The sequence below is a fragment of the Pyxicephalus adspersus genome, chromosome 12 (genome assembly GCF_032062135.1).
Source record: "Pyxicephalus adspersus chromosome 12, UCB_Pads_2.0, whole genome shotgun sequence".
Classification (NCBI taxonomy): domain Eukaryota; kingdom Metazoa; phylum Chordata; class Amphibia; order Anura; family Pyxicephalidae; genus Pyxicephalus; species Pyxicephalus adspersus.
In genome coordinates this window covers 23,669,942-23,691,023 of record NC_092869.1, presented here as the reverse complement: position 1 = coordinate 23,691,023, position 21,082 = coordinate 23,669,942, and the positions used below count along the sequence as shown (strand labels likewise).

General features: G+C 39.6%; 1 protein-coding gene and 1 long non-coding RNA gene across 2 annotated transcripts; one reads left to right on the top strand and one right to left on the bottom strand.

The window, feature by feature from the left end:
• Positions 1-4,138: 4,138 nt before the first annotated feature.
• NFKBIA (NFKB inhibitor alpha) lies at positions 4,139-8,204 on the bottom strand. The gene is made up of 6 exons (XM_072427917.1): positions 7,697-8,204; positions 6,524-6,632; positions 5,864-6,071; positions 5,671-5,759; positions 5,301-5,561; positions 4,139-4,719 (listed from the first exon to the last, which is right to left on the bottom strand). The coding sequence occupies exons 1-6, from the start codon at positions 7,933-7,935 to the stop codon at positions 4,675-4,677; spliced, it is 951 nt and encodes a 316-aa protein (XP_072284018.1). The 5' UTR covers positions 7,936-8,204; the 3' UTR covers positions 4,139-4,674.
• A 10,816-nt stretch (positions 8,205-19,020) lies between these two features.
• Positions 19,021-19,786, top strand: LOC140342563 (uncharacterized). Its single transcript, XR_011923097.1, has 2 exons — positions 19,021-19,099; positions 19,369-19,786. It is a non-coding gene; the product is annotated as an uncharacterized lncRNA (long non-coding RNA).
• Positions 19,787-21,082: the final 1,296 nt, after the last annotated feature.

The following is a 21,082-nucleotide window of genomic DNA, read 5'->3' as shown; positions in this document are numbered from 1 at the left end:
TGCAAAAAGCAGTGATTCCGAAACTTGTACAATCTATTGTAAACAAGACATTTAGTTGAAGTTCCCCACTATTCCTTTTTCCATGCACATTAATACTTTAGGTTCTGACACAGTCCTGATTAGCCAAAAGTCCAGAAGTTTCATTGCAGATTGATCCAAAAAGTCATTGACCTTGTATTGTCTTTAGATCTGTGACCCAAACTGGCCATATGCATGATGTAGGCGTTTAACACTGGCTCGGGGATACATTTTGTTTTTTATCTAACACTAACAAGGTAGAAACATTTCTCCCACAGGCACCAATTATAGGGCACTTTCTTTCCCACTGAAACCAATGATGGGGGTTTAATTTTTCCCACAGCCACCCTAAAGATATGGCACTATTCCACTGACACCAACAATGGGTCACTATACCTCCCAGTAACACCAGTAAAGGCGTACAATCCCTCCAAATGACACCAATGATTGGGCACTCTTTCTCTCAAGTATACCATTAATAGGGCAATATTCCTCCTACCAGCACCAATGTTTGTACGCTATTCTTTCCACTCTCACCAGCAATGGGGCCCCATTAATACCGTTGACAGATAAGGCACTTTTCCAACAACTGACACCAACAATGGGTCATAATTTCTTCTTTCATCTCGTAAAGGTTCTTAGTATTTTTTTTACCTTTCAATGAGAACTGACCCCAGGGCATTTTGGGGTGTAGTAGTTTAGCCCCCTGTAAAGTTTGCAGAACAGGTAAACGGCATATGAACTTTCTTATGTGATACAATAGAACACTGCTACACAATAGTTAGAAGGAGGCTGCCCACGCTATTTGCAGGGTGCCAATGCACTATAGCATGCTGCTCTCTGGTGCATCAAAATGTGTTCAAACATACATTGGGATGCCACTAAGAATTAATGGTGACACATCCCCTGATATTGGCATTTTTGTGCACTTTTATGCATGCTGGCTCTAGCATTTTGTAAGGCTGTGTGAACACACTAGAGGTCTGGTTTATGCAATCCATTAGGATTTAACCTTTATGCTTTTATTCTGCACTGCACTGGAAAAGTTTCTTCACTTTACATTTTATAGCTAGCTATGTCTTCCTTAGGAAGACTTCCCCTTGTTTTCTGTGCTGCTTAGTCATAGGAAGAGTTGTACTTCCTTTACCAAGAGGGTATAGCAATAAAAACTGGACAGAAGTTCAAACCCTAAATAACTTAAGCATATATTTGTTGGCTGGGGTTTACTTGCTTTCATTCTTGCATTCATTATTGGCAGTGTCAATGGCATCCACTTAACATTAGTTGCAAATCATGCACTTTCCATGTGTTTTTGCATACTTGCATTGTTGTTACTACATAATGCAGCTCAAATCTCAAGGATATAGCAATCATCGGTTTATATAATGGTCTTAATTTTCAGCCAATGAGAGCTCAATCAATTGTTATGGACATTTCGAGTGTAACAGTTTTATTTTGTCCTAATTGTAACTTGATGTCCTTTTGAACATACAATGCTATAAGGACATTCTGTATTTATTGTGCCAATTAATGGGAATTTCCAGTCCACATCCTGCAGGTCAGGTTTCCAGAGTTACAGCCTCGCCCATATCTATCTCCATTCACTGTGAATACAAGTGTACTTTCTGTTCTGTATTTAGTGTTCTCTTGAGAGCTTTTTCTTGGTATTTCTTGGCCATATGTCAATATTACCTTCATGACCACACAGATGTTCTACCTAAATGAATCTAGTTTAATAAACTGCTGTAGCTTTCCCAAATTCTTTCCCTGATTGTAAAGCTTACATCCGGGCTTCAGGTATGTCGGTGCATAGCTGAACACTGATCATTGTCATGTCATGTGTCATTGTCACAAACAGATCCTCTGCTGTGCACTGATCAGGACAATGATTGGTTAAAGTTCGCACTGTCCTAATGACTCCATCTGGGAATGCTGATTATAAAGTGTCTTAGGGACACGAGCAGACACACCCTACACCGGTTTGCCTGAATAAGATAATATTTTGTTAAGGAAAATAAATGTAATGGAAAATCCCAGGCACACTAGGATTCACTGGATCAGCCCAATCTATGGAAGAGCAAAGTTCTCTCCTGATCACATATTTGCTCCTTTTTTTCCAATATACTCAATGACTAGCTTGGTAAGATGGGCATTTGGACCCTAGCAGTTTACTTCCTGTTGATCCCCAGGACGTTCATCCAATACCTGCCACTAGCCGATGGCTCAGAGGGAATTTCCCATACCATGTTATGGAACAGGCTGATTAGGAACATATCTACTTCCTTATAAGGTTCTACCTGGTTACAGATATAGAACTTCCCTATTTGGCCTGCTACCCCAATGTTATTTTCCTGGGCTTTACTTCCAAATAAAAATTCGGGCTATGTTGGATCTCCTTCTGAAGGTGGTCCAATAGTTGGTGCCAAAGTCCTATACTCCCCGTTGTAAACTAAAACCACGACAAAAGAACCACTTTATAGTTCACAACATACTGGGTAGAATCCAATTAGACAAACAGCTAAATTACTAGGAGAACATACACTATCCTTGTAAACTCCTTGTAAAGAGGACCTAATCTCTAGTTCAACAGGACACCATACATGCTCATGTATCACATACTTAGCATATTGGAAAACCCCAGTTACCTAAAGTCCGCAACTTCTTCCATCCGGACTAAACCCTTAAGTACCCCTTAAGTACTTAAGTAACCCTTAAGTATTTAGAAAAATGTTTTGCCATTCCTGAGATAGTGACAGCCTTCACCTAGAAATCCAAGTCCCCTCCTTTTCAAATGGTGCAAATAGTTCTGACCACCCCCCCCCCCTCCCCAACTAGGGACCTCAGTACCTCTAGAAAAATTTGTGTCCCCCCCTCACCAAACTCTTGGCTCTGCAGCAGGCTCTAGGTAGCAAATTGAGACTCTTAGATACTCTGCACTGCAATCACTGCCCCCCTCCTCCTAATATTACCGTACCCCTAGAAATTATTATTTTCACTCAAACGTGGCTATACAAAAGATTGTACATGGTTCTCCCTCACTGGCAGTGCAGCCCCTCTGGAGTATCAGTCTTCATTTGTTGACTCAACGAATACTATTTCATCACTCCACATGCAATAATGGATTTCCCTGGTAATATACATCTTAAAAACGCTGCTTCGCAATCTTTCCCTTTGACTTTCCCCTTCCACTTCGAGGGGTTCCCAGCTGCTGTTGGCTTTTTAATCTATAAAATTGAACTGGAAAAGCTGGAACACATAAGGAACATACAGGGAGACCCAAACTCCCAAGTGGGCAACAACACAACTGGGAAGAGATATCACTATTGGATCAAGATAGACGTACAGAAAGTCAGGGGCTAGCTTAGGCCACCAGGTACTACCTCTTGCTACATGATCCTTTAGATTCAGGGTGGACTGATTTTAATACAAAAATATCCAAATCCATATTAAACTAAGATTTGATACCTACAGTATAGCTAATCAAGCTTCATAGGAGATCCAATGGCAGGAGAAAACCTAACACAGCGAATTTATAGCATTTATATAGCGCCTACATAATATGTGACGCTTTACAAAGTCCATAGTTATGTTACTAGCTGTCCCTCAGATGAGCTCACAGTCTAAAGCCCCTAGCATAATTAGGCAAGTTTGAAGAGAAGCCAATTAACAACTAATTAAATCTGGGATATGTTTATCTCCCTAGAGGTTACACTTGATAGATTTATGTCTTTTTTCAACCTTACTATGTAACCTACCTGCATGTCTTTAGGATGCGAGAGACCCACGCAAACACAGGGAGAACATACAAAACTCAATGCACGGTGTCCTGGCCAATATTGGAACCTGAGACCATAGTGCTGCAAAGGCCACCAAGCCAAACATAGTGCAAAATATTGAATATTTCTAAAGGTTCTAGAGAACCAGTATTCATTGCTTGCAGTGTCCCACCCATTATAAAACAGAGTCATCATTCTGTAATCTGCTGCTCCTGACTCATCAAAAAGTAGAAAACCAAAGAAGCCAATCAGGTTTCACCAGTCATAATGTGCTACACTGCTACAAGCCTTTCCATGTTTTCTATTATTTTACAATAGATAAAAAAAAGAATGGACATGTAAAATTAGTTTTCAGTTTTTTTAATAAATATATCACTTTCATATAAAAATAAATTATGTACATTATATACAATATACACATTGTGCAGTTTATTTTTCTTATCACATTTCCCCTCTATCCCGAGAATTAGTAGTCAAATCCTCATCAGAGTATCTTCAGCAACCTATTTATGGATTTTCCAGTTGCTCTGGTGTGAGACAGCATCACCCATACATGTTAAAAAGAATCAGCATCTTGTTTTGTCCAGCTAATGTCCATATACATATATATAGAATCTGATCTCAGAGAGAGATAACACAGGTCATCATCCCCTTAGAGATCTTGGTGGTCTTCTGGACTCCTCTCCTTCATATCTCTGCTCTTCTCACACGATGGTCTGAGGACAGCACAAGCACCTTATCAGGATCTAGAACTCTACATTGGATCGGTCGCATCCTTTGAGAGCTAGTGGAAGGATTCACTGGTCCTAGTGCTGCACTCTCTTGTACAAGACAAGATTTGCCCTGCTACAACTCTAAAGTCCTCAAATGCTACGTCACTTTAATTTAGGCCTTGGCACATCAACTTGCAATCGTCATACATATACTGAAAAAGAAAAAGAAAATACATTAGATACAATGAAGGAATGGAGAAGATATTCATCAAACAGCATCAAAATGCCTATATTGGCGTAAGGCTGTAACTAGGTTTATGGAGCCCTATAGTAGAACATTTAGGAGGTCTCCATGACTCTTGACCCAAGACTTCAACCTAAGTCAATTTAATTGGTACCATAAAATACTATTTATACCAAATATATTTTCATAATGCTATGGCTATCTGATTTAACCAACAATGCAGACATTTCTGGATCCCCCTTACACAGTCATGTCTCCAACTATTCCCTTGTAGAGCCTTTTGGGTCAACACTGTGTGTTCCTTTAAATGTACAAATGATTCAAGATTCCAGTATTGTAGGTATACATAGCAAAGGCCATGGTATGTAACAGAGCTCATCCACTCTTGACCCTAAACTCAGACTCAATGTTCTCCTAGATCAAAAAAAGCCTACAAGTGCTTGATGTCCCATTAGCCAACCTGGCAATGGTCAGTTTGGATCACAGCAATAATAAGCTATTAAATAGACCTATAGCTATTGGCTCTTGTAAATGAATTCCAATATTCACCTCATCATCTGAATGTTCTGATTCCGAGTCGGAACTGTCCTCATCTTCACTTTCTGGCAAGTACTGTAGACTCTTCTCAGTCACGGACAGCAGATGTTGCTGGATTTGACTGTTTTCCCTTCCCCAGGTAAGTTGGCATGGCGAGTAGCCTTGGTATGTAACTTTGTTCACATCTGCCCCATGCTTGAGCAACAAATACATCAAGTCGGGGTTCTGTTTATCCACAGCCATGTGGAGAGCTGTGCGTCCATTACAAGGCTCCTGGAGGACAAATAAAAGGAATGTTGAGTACAAATCAAAATCCCACCAATACAGGTTACTGAGACTTCACGTCAGATGACAGGTATATTGTCAAAGTGAGAAAACCTACCTGAGCATTAATATCTGCTCCCAGACTGATCAAGTGCTCGACGATGGCGAGATAACCATTATTGGATGCAAGGTGTAGACATGTGTGACCTGTAGAGACAGAGCAATGATTAATATTCAGATCCTATAACAATGCCATTGTTTGATTGAATTCCCTGGCTGGGTATGTTGGCAGGAATGATAATGATACATACCGTCATAGTTGTAGCAGGTAAGAAGGGAAGGCAGCTGGAATTTGCTGTACTGAACAATGACGCCAACCCCGCGCAGGGAACCCCGTTGGCAGGCGATGTGCAGGGCGGTATTTCCGCGGTAATCCCTGATTTCTGGGTCACATCCGGCCTGGAGGAGCTTCTCAGCTATTTCAGCTTGTTCTGTGATTATAGCCAGATGAAGAGGTGTCTGCAGGAAAAGATCATCATTAATGACAATATTCTAAATGAATCATAAAAAAGAAGAATAGAAAACACTGGAAGCTTCCATTACTGTTGTTTTGTCTGGCTGTCATAACGCTCCAATACAGCAATAAAACGTTGCAGAGTTGTCATACAAGAATAGGGATCAGATGGGCTTTGTGGGCCTAAAAAGTATTGAATCAACCAGCAGCAATGGCCGGTTCGCTTTTTAAGAATTTTTTGGCATGACATATTAGATTGGAAATATTCTTGTGGAAGTTATAGGGATTGCCAACATCAACTAATCACGTCCTTGCTTTTATTTTCCAACAAGAAAATGACAGCTGCAATCTAATTGGCTGCAATGTCATCAATGTTTTTCCTATTCTGCTGAATAAAGAAACAGCCGGAGACACATCTCTAGGTCAGGCAATGGCGGAGGATCTGGGCTGTATTTACCTGGTAAAGGTTATTTTGCCGGTTCAGGTAATATCCATCCCTGTAGGATCTTCTGATTGCCTCTTCTGCAAGATCTTTAGCTTCATGGATGACTGCCAAGTGGAGAAGCCTGTAACATAAAACAAAAGTAGATGTTTAACATAAAGAACACAATCTATAGCAATACACAAACATCACAAATAGAATAGATTGTAACATCCATACCATAAATCAGAATTAAAAAAAAATAACGTTTAACACAAACTTTTTTTTTTTTTTAATGCTGAATTTTAAAAACCAAAAAGGAAATATTGTGTCACCTATTTCCTCAATTTGTATTTAGTAATGACTGATCTATGTAGTCATATTGGTGTCAGCAAGCAGTTATTTCCCCTCCCCCAGTACAAGGATTGTGTAAGTTGGGTTTTTCTCTCTCTAGATCTGCCTGTTGTTTTCCGCTCTCATCTATGCAGATTCTGGCAAGGGGCCAGGGACTTTCCAAATAGCTGAGCTCTGCCCTGACTGGCTGCCCCACCTCTGAGAGCCAGCCAATAGCAGGTGGGTACAACCAAGAGACACGCCCATCCCTTACCCCCCCCCCTCCACCATCAGATTACAAAGAGAGGAAAGGGAAAACCCAGAGCAATATGGCGACTACACAAAAAGAGCAAAAAACCCCTAAACTCCTAAAAACTGTTTTCGTATTAATATTGCATACTGATCAAAGATGCAGCATTAACACACACACACACACATATATATATATATATATATAAAGAATGCAGCATTAACTATCTCTCTATATATAATTATATATATTTATTTATAGATTTTTACAAATCTGTGTATGTAAATATACACACACACACACATTATTATTGCATACCAATAAACCATGAAGCATTACCTCCATATATAAATATATTTACAGATCTGTGTATATATATATGTAATACAGTATTATTTAGCAATATAAATATATATATATATATATATATATATAAATCTACACACACATTATTATAGCATACCAATGATGCAATTATATACTTGTTACATATTTTGCTGAATGTTACATTGTATCAGTCCATATTTTGGATCTTCTGAACACATTGCAATAGTTTCCCATCTCTCTCATACTTGCAGATCATGATTTCTTATATTTGCATCCTTTACATTTCCCTGCACACTTACGTATCTCCATCCTCGTTGTTCTGGACCTTCCATGGTTCGGGCTCGTAGTCCTGTGGGGTGGCCGATACCGGGATACAGAGGTTCTGGACCCCGCTGACGATCCTATTATAATCTTCGTCTTTCAGAGAGTCCAGTCCGCTGTCGGTTCGGTCCTCGGTGTTCTGGAAATGTTTGTCCTTGCCAGGCATCCTGAGCTCTCCATCCATATTGCCGGAGTAATCCAAATAACGAGAGGTCATGGTATAGAGGAATATTCCAGGGATAATGTCCCGGTGGTTGCTATGTGAGCGCTGTGTGAGCTGTGAGCGCTGCGGGCTGAGCTCTCTGCTTTTCTCACCGCAGTGAGGGGAATTTTTCTTGTGGGCGGGGCTTGTGCTGCACTCATCTGTGTAGTGTGTGCTCAGGCTGGGAAATTCCAAGGCGAGTGCAGCAAACCAGACCCAGCCTGTTGTGGCCTTCACCAGGAACAAAACTTCCACAGCCTCACTAGGGCCACAGAAATTCCCTTCTCTACGGAATCTTCGCTATTTCTCAAATCTTAGCTGGGCCGCTCCAACCTTTTGTAAAGCCCCACAAGGGCAAAAAAGTTATATAAAACCAGGGAATACTTTGTGGGGTTTTTTAATGTCCTATGGGGGAGACTTTCCCTCATTTTTAGGGACAGAGTCATTTTGCACATAAATTTGCTAAGTAAATCGGGGCCCTGCATGGTATTGTGCAAAATATGCATATCTGTATTATTATTATTACCATCCTCCTAGATTGTAAGCTCTTCGGGCCAGGGTCCTCTCCTCTTGTGTCACTGTCTGTATCTGTCTGCCATTTGCAATCCCTATTTAATGTACAGCACTACGTAATATGTTGGCACTATATAAATCCTGTTTATTAATAATAATTTCCCCAAAAATAAGCCCTAGCTTTTTCCATATTTTTGAGGATACTTTAAATATAAGCTCCACCCTAAAAATAAGCTGCAATATATAAATACAAGGACAAGAGGTGCTCATTTAAGAGGAAGTAAACTAAAACAAAAAACAAGTGAAGTCAGTCGGTCCTGAGGTGTCTTTCATTTATTCCCGCATCGTCCCGGCATCCGTCTCCAAGCCCGCACGCTGGGCACCGCCATCTTCTCATCTTCCTGGTTCTTCTTCCTACATCACCTGACCCCGGCACGAGATCTGGTGATGTAGGTTGGAAAAAAACTTGCCATGCGCAGTGAGATCTGCTATTTTTCTTTTCTCTTTTTGCAGAAAGGCTCCCGGGAAGATTGACGTAGGTATCCGGGGAGGCTTTGTGCTCCCATTGATTGGTAATTGAAAATTAGAAGAAAAGAATTTTTACCTTGTAAAAGTAAAGTGAAATGTCTGAATTTAGGTACGCTTTACGGAAAGCACTATTGCTAGACATGTGAAATTGGGGCAAATGATTGGGGAAATGGAGTCACAAGTCAAATCAAGATGAAATTCTGAGTTTGGAGAGTTATGATGATGTTCCAGAAGATGATGACATGACTGTATTTGGATGTGTTGAGTGCATTTTTTGGAGCAAAAATTAATATAAGACCCAGTCTTATTTTCGGGGAAACGGTATAATAATAATTCTTTAATTTCCTATTATTAATAAACAGGATTTATATAACGCCAACATATTAGTCAGCTCTGTGTTCCAGTGTTACATAACCCATATAATGAGCACTGCTACACAAAATTATGTACACACTTTGTATGGGCATACAAGGCTGGATTTATTAAAGTTCTCTAAGACTGGAGGAGATTATGGGAGAACCTAGGCGATTCAGCAAACCTGGAAAAAAGCATTTGCTATTAGTTGCTATTAAATGTGTTCAATCCTAGTACAGATCAATTTCAGGTTTGCTAGATTACAAAGAAAACATGTTAGGTTAATTTGCTTCCCCCCACTATTGACCTTAGACTGTGATTGTGAGCTCCTTTGAAGGACAGATAGTGACATGACCAAGTGGTGTATTTTGCCAGACAATATTAATTATTTATTATTCTATTACACTTTTATGGTCACACCAGTCCCAGAATTTCACCAAAACTACCTTCTTTTTATCCCTCATTCCCAAAGATGGAGAGGATACACTTTCTTTAGTGAAGCTGGGTGATCCAGAAAACCTAGAATGCATATGCCCAGGATTCAAAACACTTGCTAGCAGATAACTTTGGTTAAATCCATTCTAGGTTTGCTGGATCACCCATGTTCACTGATGAAAGTATATCCTCTCCAGCCTTGGAGAGCTTTAATAAATCAGGCCCTTTGACTCCAAAACAATTGGCCTAGCTGAAATCACCTAATTTATTACCAAAATTAAGGAAAAACAAAATCAGCTTTGCTTATCCTTACTTTCTGTAAGATAGAAAGGAATAGGAAATGTCTCAAATAAAAAAAACAGCAACAGAAAGTTGTTGACATATACCTGCGGTAATATTTCCTGACTATTACATTGATGGCCATCACATCCTGGTGACTATTATATCCTGGCTTTCCATTGATGAGCCCTGCCTCCCTCTAGTGTAAAGCCATGCATGGGGAAGGGTCAGACATTATGCCATATATTTATATTGCTGTTCGTGCCTCATCATTTCTTCTGTGGTATACCAGGGCCTGGAAATGAAGGAAAACCCCATGGTGACACACGCTTGACAATGGTGCTTCTTGTGTTGAATGATGAAAGGAGTGGCTTTATCTTTTAGCAATAAAATAGGTAATCTCGGGGCAGATATCAAAGACATGAATTATTGTAGCCTCATAACCATTATTAATTCATTAAAAGCAAGCAGTGAAAGGATCTAGATTTAATCTAGTATGAGCCTATATCAATATACAGAAAAACTGGAGTGTGAGTGGGAGAACCAATACAAGAAGCCAATCAGTTTATGTACTGAAAAAAGTGGGCTGTGAAAAACACAGAGAGAGAGAGAAATGAGCTCATCATTGTGCTGCTTTTCTTTTCACTGGACAGTGAAGTGGGTTCAAGAATGCTGATCAATAGACAGAGGACATCTAATTGCAGCAAACAGTACAGTAGAGAAAATTTCTGGATTAGGTAAACATGTAGAAATTTTTTTATATTTCAATAAATCATTTATTTCTTGTTATTGTGACTGGCATTTTGCTTTTAGGTGTGTTGGTGGCATATGGTGAATTAATGTTGCACATGTTGCATGTTGATGTTTGCAGGCTTTATGCCCCTCTGAAAATCACTGTCACTGTCCAACCATGTCTTCAAAAACACACATTGGCCTAGGTGTGATTACACCACAATGTGATAGATACACCCACATGCTGTATGACCAACTTTGCCACTGACAGAAGCTTTTCCACTAGAAATGCTCAGAGGAACATGACACATACACTGCAGTATGAGATGCTGTATGGTGATTACCAGCTCACAGGAGATCTACAACACAAGGGTAGCTCCTCAAATGTTGTTGGTATGGTACAGCCAAATTATTCAGGCAGTGTCTTGCAAAGAACAGGTTTAACGATGGAAAAGAAAAGATAGAAACTCATACCATGTGCTGGAGAAGGTACCACTTGGCAACAGAGCTCACACACTGTACAGGAGAGCTAACAGTTCATTCATGTGACGATGATGATGATGCCACATTGGCCCTCAACCCTACTAGTGGTACTACACCCAGCTTTATTATGTACTGTAGGTTGGAACTCTGCTTTAATACTTGTTGTTTTATCACCTTTTATCATCATTAAAAGTGGATTTTCCTTTTACCTCTATTGCTAAGAAAGGGCATGTCCAGTCCAAAGTGCTTCTCCCTTCGCTTTCAAAACCTATATCAGCACCATGGGCAATGATCAGAACCCCCAACAACTTTTTCAAGGAACTGAAATAGCCAAAAAGCAATTGTGTGATGGTAGGTTTACAGATGGAGTATATGGGGTAGTAAATAATGGGACGTCATAAGGAACCAAGGCTCAATTAAAAAACTATACATTAGGTGTCTGTGATACCATGGGAAAAGCATGTAGGGTCTAGAGTTTAAAAGTCAGACCAGGTTCTTCACAGGGTTACTGTACCATCTGTTTCTGTTCTTGCACTCATCCCATGCTGCCAGAAGTGTAGGGATTACCATTACCAGTTTCTATGGGGCCCAGACTAAAACAAGCGCTGTACATTAGATTTAACAATATTATTGATTAGATTAACAAAGAGAAATATTATGTCCCTCATCTTGCCAGTTGTACGCTGAAAAGTTGTTTTATCAACCAACCTGCCTGGTAATTCTAGTCCAGTCAAGTAGGAGAGATCCACTTTGGTGAAGACCATGATTTAAAAAAACATGGTGGGCAGTGGGTACAGGACAAGGAGGATAAATGTGATTGCACACACATAGCAGAGAAGTAGACACATGGAGGTGTTGTAAGGCAGAGACACCTTTGGAACCAAGCTATGACTCCAAGTCACTTGTGTTCCATGACCTATGGTGTGCCAATATACCCAACATAAGTATTGCAATGGGAAGAAGAGTAACATAAGTGTGGGGGCTACCAACATTCTGCTAGTGGTTTCTAACTTCTGCATGCTTCCCTTCAATTTAAAACAATGCAGATTACCATTGACCCTGACAAAAACTGGGACAAAGCTTATAAACAATAGATATAATATAGAATATCCACTTTACTTTTCCAAGTCAAAGAATGTTGCCAAGAAATGATTTCTGAAATGTTAAATCCCCATCTGCACTAGTCATAGGTGTCCTTTGAATTTCGCTTGTGTGTATGAAATATCCACAACAGCTTTGTTTCATTTTACCTGTGGTTGAATTTCCTTTTTTTCTTTCTGCCCCACCTTTTCACTTTCCTTCAAGTTTCTTTTATCAGTCAAACAGCAACAAGTACATATCAACAAATTGTTTTGCACACCAATTGGTGATTTCTAATTGGCTAATTTGGATATTTTCACACCCTGGCTGTTTACAAAAAGTAATTAATTTATTATTTTAACTGGGTAATCATTTAAAAGTAAAACAATGTAAAAAAAATGGTCTGCAGCCTAATACTTTTTTGGCTTAGAACAGATTAGGTTTTCAGCTTGTATTTCCTTTGAGCAATATCCCTTTATTTCCTATCGTATCACTCCCCTACTCAAATTAAACTTTTAACATTTAAAACATTTTATATAACAACTAACTGCATGTACACTTTTACTGAAGCGGTAAATTTTATTGCAAGCACAAACAGTTTGGGATTTACATCCACCGCAATGCCCCATTTTTCTTTTCTGAATAATCAGCGAAAGAACGGCAGCCTGGTTCTGGGACTGTCCCCAATGGAGGTACACATGGGCAGTCAGGAAAAGCCCACATAATGGAAACCATAAAATCTTGCTTTAAGGTCCTCCTACACCATCACCATAACTTTCATTCAAACCAGTTCATTTTTGGTAAAATACTTTTACATTTAATAAATATTTATATTATTGCTGTTTTAATCCAGATTGCAATTTGCCTGAACAATCTGGTTTTATTAGAACGAAATCAACAAAACTTTTTTAAAGTTTTTAATTATTTGATGAGCAGCAATGAAATCACTTCCTGAAGACCAGTAGCCAAAAGGAATGTTTAGTGCTGTAAATCTTGATAACAAGTGTACAATCTTGTATTTACTGGTTATAACCAGCAATGAAAGGTTGTTATGTGTTATGTGCATAGTGGGCAAAAAATTTCTGCAGTGTAAAGGTAAAGGTCTTGCAGTTGTTGGTGATTGGCAAAGTAAACTTTAGTTTTGATTCAATATTTCAAATCCAATATATCTCCATGTAGTCATAGTCTGGGCAATGCCATGGAAAGTTCAAGCTTTTCCTTTGAAAGAAAATACTCAGCAGCAGATCCTTGCACAGAAGTACCTTTCTTTCCTAGAGGAAGGCAACATTTCTTCATTTCTCATTTCTGCGTGAAATTCCCTAGTGTGTATCAAAAACCTTCCCCATATCAACCAGAGCACATTCTGTATTAGTACAAGATAATAATAATAATAATGTGTTTCCAGGGAACACCCAATATACAATGTCATTCTGACCAATCTGCATGCATCACGTGTACGTACATATCTCATAATTGGCAAACATGAAGTGAGCTGCTCCTCCGGCTTGGCTTCCCCAAGGCTTGTCTAGATAAACTGAAGAATAGATTAAAGGGAACTCTTCCCAGAGCTGGAAAATCAGCCGTGATCCAAACCATAAGTAGGAGTCAGTGACACTCCTGTTCTTCTTGCTTCTTGTGTCATTTACATATACATTTTTTTAGGGGGCCATGGCCCTCGCCAGTGCACCCCAGAGCAGGTCAGGAGAAGTACCCCACTGAGGGAACGCACCAGCCAGACCTGCGGACCACATCCCCTATACAGTTTCTAGGGAGGTGTGCGGGCTGTGTCTCTAGACACAACCCCCCTACTCTCCCATCGCAGGCTCAGGTCTGCGATGGGAAAGCGGGTGACGAGTTATGTCATGATGACGTCACTATGGGGGAGGTTTCTCCCCCTTTGAGTGACACGCAGGTCCCTGCGCCTGGGCGGTGATTTTAGTGGTCCGCAGGTCTGAAAAGGTTGGCGATCACTCATCTAAATGCTCTTTACACTTATCTTTCTCCCAACATAAGAAAAAACACTCCGCTGATATAGAAACTAAACAGCCTGTGAACAGATCAATGGATTGTATAGAGAAAAACCCAAATTGCACCTACAGAAATGGAACCAATACTATTATGGGCACGCAAATCATTGTTGTAAAGCATTTGCCAAGCAATAAGCATGAAAAAAAAAGCTGCTTACTATATTTTTAGCGTTAAAGAGCATTCAGGGATGATTTCTCAGGCCACGGCTGACATAGCACAATCATTTCAATCTTTTTTATCAGCGGCTGTACAATATACAACAGGAGGACTTCTACATCTGACAAGCATCACACCAAAATCAATGACTATCCGCAAAACTCTGACTTGCCTTCCATACCAGAAGAGAGTGCAGAAGCCCTAGACTGACCCATCACTCTATTAGAATTGCAATCAGCAATTTCTAAAGCAGCTACAAGGAAGGCCCCAGGTCCAGGTGGCTTAACATTGACATACTAGAAAAAGTTTTTTCCTATTGTAGGCCCTCACCTAGTTGCAGCATACAATGCAATATCCCAGGGACACTTACCTATTCCAGCTACTTTATTAGCTCACGTCACAGAAATATTAAAACCAAAGACCCTAAATCATGTTCCAGCCATCACCCTGTTTCTCTACTAAAACGTGACCCATATTGTCTGCTCTTATACACCATGATCAAAGTGGGTTTCTCCCTGGGCGTGAATCCAGATATAATACGACTCGTACTCTGAATCTCTTAGACTACGCTATCTCTGAATAAATACCATTCATGCTACTATCCACAGACGCTGAAAAATCATTTGATAGAGTGGATTGGACATTTCTTAAGTCCACTGTACATCAACTTGGCCTTCCCAAGGTTTTTGAAATGGATTTAGGCACTTTACTCGTCCCCTACAGCCTCTGTGAGGGTGAATGTAGAGTTGTCTGAACCCTTTCCCCACTGCTTTTCATACTCACCCTATAGCTCTTTTAATGCCATATACATAATAACCCAGATGTAAAGGGACTGCATATAGGAAAGGTAGAACATAAAGTAGTGGCCTAAACTGGTGATCTGCTAATTTTTCTTCTGCTAATCTCTCCAATTACAAAATTATTTTACGAAAGTCTGAAGCTTTGAATGTAACTCTCTCCAAAGAAACATGCAGCAACCTCCAGCTGAATTTCCCATTTAAATGGGCTAAAAATTCAATTAAATATCTTTGCACACATTTCTGTGTGCAACTTTCACGTATAGCAGAACCTAATTTCATACCACTTCTTAATAATATTAGGAGCGATCTGCAAAAATGGAAACAATTAGCCTTTACGTGGTTTGGCAGATGCAACATACTAAAATTAAATGTGGTGCCATGACTTTTCTATTTTTTACAGGCATTGCCAATATACATATTCCCCCACATTTTATAACTTGTTTCTGCACAAAATTTATAAAGTTCGTCCGGCACACAGACATCCCAAGATTGTAAAGACTTCCCAAATCAAAAGCTGGCAAAGCGTTGACAAATGGGCAGCAGATTGAAGAATGACATTTAATGAATCACAACAAGATGCCATGCTCCATTTTAGCCATAAGGCATCCACATGTAACAAATATCAGGAAGCAAATTATAAATTATTGATTAGGTAATACAGAACACCATCAAAGCTGGCAAAGTTTTTCCCCCAAACAGATCCACAATGTTGGCGATGTTGAAATGCCACAGGCATGCTATTACACATTTTCTGGGAATGTCCTCACATTGTCCCTTTCTGGAACAGGGTAGCACAGGGGTGTCAAACTCACACAATGGGCCAAAATTAAAAACTTAGACAAAGTTGTGGGCCAAACTTGACACTGAAATAGCACTGCTACTACAATTCCCTGCGTTAAGAAAACAGTCCAAAGCGGGGCCACACATTGGCAGAGAAGGTGCTGATTTTCAGACGCGAGTGATGCAGCTACTACAATTCCCGGCATTACTTGTATCTATAAAACAGTCCAATGCGGGGCCACGCATTGGCAGAGAGCCCGCTGGTCTATAGACGCCTGTGATGCCGGGAATTGTAGTAGCAGCGCTCTTTCAATGCAGCAGCGGGTCAGCTGCAATTCATATTTAGGATTCCTTTGAGCCAGATTTGGCCAGCGGGCCAGTGGTTGACACCCCTGGTGTAGCAGATATGATTCATAAATTACCTGATGTCAATATATGGGGAAAACCTGAAATGGCTCTGTTCCACATCTCCAACATGCTAAAAAAAGTGTTAAAAACAGTCTTTGAGACATTTACTGAATGCCGCCAAAACTTCCATACCAGCCTGCTGAAAACAGGATGTACCACCAACTATCAGCCAATGGTTACGCCAAGTATGCGAAATATACCGTATGGAAGAAATAATGACACCTGGAGATAGTGAAATAGAAACATTTACACAAACTTGGTTCTATTGGATCCAATTTTGTACCACCATAGAATATAACTAATTGTTGACCTCACAAACCACACCACATGTTGACTCAATACCCCCCCCACACACTTTTTTAGGTTAATACATTTTTATTAGAATTTTTCAAAATGACAGACAGAGGTGAAATAAAGTTTTCATTACAAAAATATAGAAGGCATAAGTAAACTAAGTTCAATAAAAACATGAAGACAAAACAAATACACATACAAAACATAGATGAACTCGAAAACATACAATGATGTATATAAATTGAAGAGAATTCTACAAAAAAATTCCACAAAAAAAAAGGGGGGTGGCTGCTCATCATGGATTAAAGAGCCTGCGATCTAAATCAAGACCTCCACACTTTTTTTTAGCTAATACCTAATTTTACCAATGCACTCTTCTTCTAAACTCAACCTATTCTATGTCTTTTTCTACTACCCCACTGACTACCTTTTTCTTTGTTGTTTTCTATGTTTGCCTACATTAAAGCAAAGAATACTGAGACGCACCGTATATCTAACGCCTGCGGAGTAGTTTTAAGGTATTCTATGCAATTTGTACTGTGAAGAGAAATATGTAAGAGATATACATTTGTTTTACCTGACTGTTTTAAAAATTGTATCCCCTGTGTATATGTACAATACTGGTTTGTATCAAAATAATATTCAAAAAATAAAAATCCTTATTTATTACAAAATTATGGTACTTTTAATAGTAAAGGTATTCAACACAAGGCTAAGCACCCTTACTGTATTCTTTCTCAGTTTCATAACACCCAACTAAATGGTGACCGGTTTCAGGAAACTCCTATAAGCCCTCAATACTATTGCCTCAATTTACAAAGTAAACACATGGAGGTAAGGGGGCTTATTTAAGAAAAAAAGGTGAAAGTTTTTTTTAAGGAGCACAATGGGATTCGATTTGGAGATTGCAGTCACATTGCTTTATGAGTGTTTGGGCCAGATGTAATAAAGCTCTCTAAGAATGGAGAAGATAAACTATCATGGAGGAAACTGGGTGTTCCAGCAAACCTGGAATGGAGTTCTCAAAATCATTTCCTACTATTTGGCAAAAGTTTTCAACCATTAACCAAATCTATTACAGGTTTGATGGATCACCCAGGTTCTCCCATGATAGTCTATCATCTCCAGTCTTTGAGAGTCATAGTAAATCAAGCTATTTATGTCTACCAAATCTCTGCTAGACTTGAAAAAAAGTAAGCGTCACTTCCAAAAACATAAATAATTCACAAAGCTTTAACATACCTTAAGGAATCTAACATTTTTTTAGCCACTGAGAACCATTATTGGCCAGGATGAGTGGATGCTGGATGGTAAGGCCTTGTGCCTACAGACTGATCTCCATGGAAACACCAAAAAAACATGACAAGGCCATTGGTCTGCCAGCTGGGATATCAAAGCGTACAATTGGCTAGGAGGGCACACATGATCACTTTTTTCAAAAATGTCAGTTGGTGCACCTACACTGAAGCTGTTGCTTTTCATTACTTGCTAAGGAGCCTTTCTAGGAGCATCTCCAAAGCGTTTTCACTGAGACTTTGTGCCGATTGCAGATTTCTACTTTTATTGCTGTTGTGTTGAATCGCCTAAAAGAGCATCTGATACCATCTGGATGCCAACACGGATTGTCAGAGGCCGTTCACGGCCCAAAACCCGTGAAATGCCGTCACATCAGGAAGAAGGCCCAACAGGCCGATATTCTCCAGTAGCTCTTAGGACCAGATCCAGAGTTACACTCGAAGGCAGCGTGTCGGAACATCAGCTGCCACAAAAACCAAGAAGAAGAAGACGTCTGGACACCGACTCTTCACAAAGAGACCGAAGCCCTTCTCCGGTTGGCCGCAGCAATGTGTCTGAATTCCATCCAGGGCCCCAGAACGACCAGACACCCCCCGCCAACGACCAGAGGTCTGAGACTCCTCCATGCTGCAGCATCTGCTTGGAAGAGTATCAGGAGGAAGAGGACGTTTTTGTACTAGCCTGCGCCCACGCCTTCCACTATACCTGCCTCCAGAGGTGGACACAGGAAAGACCAAGCTGTCCTGATTGCAGGGGAGCTATTCCTCGTATCGTGCAGGATACTGGCATTGAAGGTATGCGGGGAGTTTTTATATGGTCCGAAGAACTGCAAAGGGAATATGCATTCCTTGCCCCTGCAGAAATCATCGATCCAATGCCACTGATTTCCATCCGTATAAATGAAAATGGGGATTTTGTCATCAACTATAGACAGATCCTACCCATATGAATAACATCTGTATGGACATACTGTTGGCTGGGTCGTTTGCCAGAAATGACCCCAACCCAATCAGGTATGTGCTTTATTTAATTTATTTCAATTTCCTTTAACAATATCCCCAATATCATCATTGGTATCATTTATTATCACAGGGCCAATGATATCATTCTAATAAGAAAGGACTTTTGGGTAAGGATTTATTTTGAATTGGGGACAACCACTGCTGGATCAATCTTTGTGGGATCTGATATTTTCCCATTGATTGACCTTGCAAAAGGTTATTCTAATTTATTTAGAAGGAGTGTTGTCTCCTAATTTCTAGGTCTGCATTATTTCTTACAGGGAATATGTAAGGGGTACTATGTACGCCTACATTCAGTCTTGAGGAGAAAAAAATTGGGGATTCCAGACTCCAATTAGCTCTTTGCCCACAGACCCTCGCAACACAGGGGGATCGTATTGTGGGGATGAGGCCTTAGATTGGGGAGAGGCAGAGGTTTATTTTAACCAAAGAGAGGTAAGCTGCACACTGTTTTTTTTTTATTTAGTATTAGTTTGAAAATAAAACAAAACATTACCTTATTTTGTTTACTGTTTACAGCTTTGGCCAAATTGTTAGGCTGTTTGTTGCTTACATATGTGCAGCCAATCTAACAGGCTAGAGTTCCTGAGATGTTGGAAGGGGGCTACAAACTTTTAGCCTCTTTCATTTTTATGGCAAGACAGATTCTATGGCAGATGAAAAAAAAAAAAGATTAAAGCTGCATACACACTTGCAATTATAGTCGCTGGAAAGGATCTTTCACGATCCTTTCCCACGATGCATGAATGATGCTGTACATACAGCACCGTTCTCCTCTATGGACAGGGGAGGGGGAGAATGACGGAGCGGCACCCCGCTGTGCCTCCCCCCTTCCCTTGCATTATGATTACCAGGATGGTCATTCGGACGATGAACAACGTGTGCTGTACACACTTCAGATTTTTGTCCGATATCGGCCCTGAGCTAATTATCTGGCGAGAACCATTGTAAGTGTGTATGTGGCTTTGGACACAAGGTAAGGTAAGAATAGATAAAATAGGATTAAGATGAACTGCTGTGGTAAAATCATGTAAACATGAGAAAAGGTAAGATAAAATGAGGATAAAATTCATATCAATTAGGATAATCTTTATATAAAATAGGATAACATTATTTATAATGATACATTATAAAAGGGACAAAATTCAGATACATTGTAGATTAAATTAGATTATGTTTAATTTAGAATATAATAGAATATATAATAGAATAGGAGTACAACAATATAGCAATCACTAGATAATAAAAACAGACCATCATTGCACATGAATGTACAGTAGAGCAGATCACACAGTTCATAGAATGAGGCCTACTACTAACATGCATCCAACTCTAGAAAAAATGATGACTAGCATCCAGTAGGTTAGATTAGCGTAGTTTAGTGTAGGTCCTGCCCTTAAAGAGTCTACCTTGTCGTGGTGGGCAGGCTTGTAATCACCTGGCCAAAATTTCATTTTTTGGCCAGTTGATTAAACCAAAGGACTCTTGATCACCAAAATAAACTGCAGGATGTGATTATAAGATATGTTTAATATGTATAAGTTATGTTAAATATGTGTTCAATAGTTTGCTATTATTACATAAAAATGACATGTAAAATGCACTTACAACAAAGGGAAAACAAATTTCAGGCAACCTTTTTACAAAAAAAGTATTTTATTTTTTTCTAAATGGAGTTACAAGACTGCTCAAAATGGGTACATTTCTTGAAAAGTACATTAACAAAATTTTATAAATCATAAAATAAAAAGCCTTTCCTGACAGATTCCCTGGCTCCTGCTTAATGCTTTTGTTAAATGTTGGTTGGATGCAACTAAGAAATTGTTTGAAACGAGCGTTTGGTGGACATGAACAAAGTTGAGTGAAGTCTTTTAAAAAGGTAAGCCACAGAAATTATGAACATGGATGTTTAGTTATAATTACAGATAGAAGATATGGAAAATAGGGAAGAATGAGGAAACACGTTGTTTATAT

Excerpts from the sequence above, each read along its gene's own strand:
- NFKBIA (XM_072427917.1), bottom strand. The coding sequence starts at position 7,935 with ATGACCTCTCGTTATTTGGATTACTCCGGCAATATGGATGGAGAGCTC. Across the intron at positions 5,562-5,670 it reads GAGCAGATATTAATGCTCAG|GAGCCTTGTAATGGACGCAC; the intron begins GTAGGTTTTCTC and ends TTTGTCCTCCAG. Across the intron at positions 4,720-5,300 it reads CAGAACATTCAGATGATGAG|TATATGTATGACGATTGCAA; the intron begins GTGAATATTGGA and ends TTTCTTTTTCAG.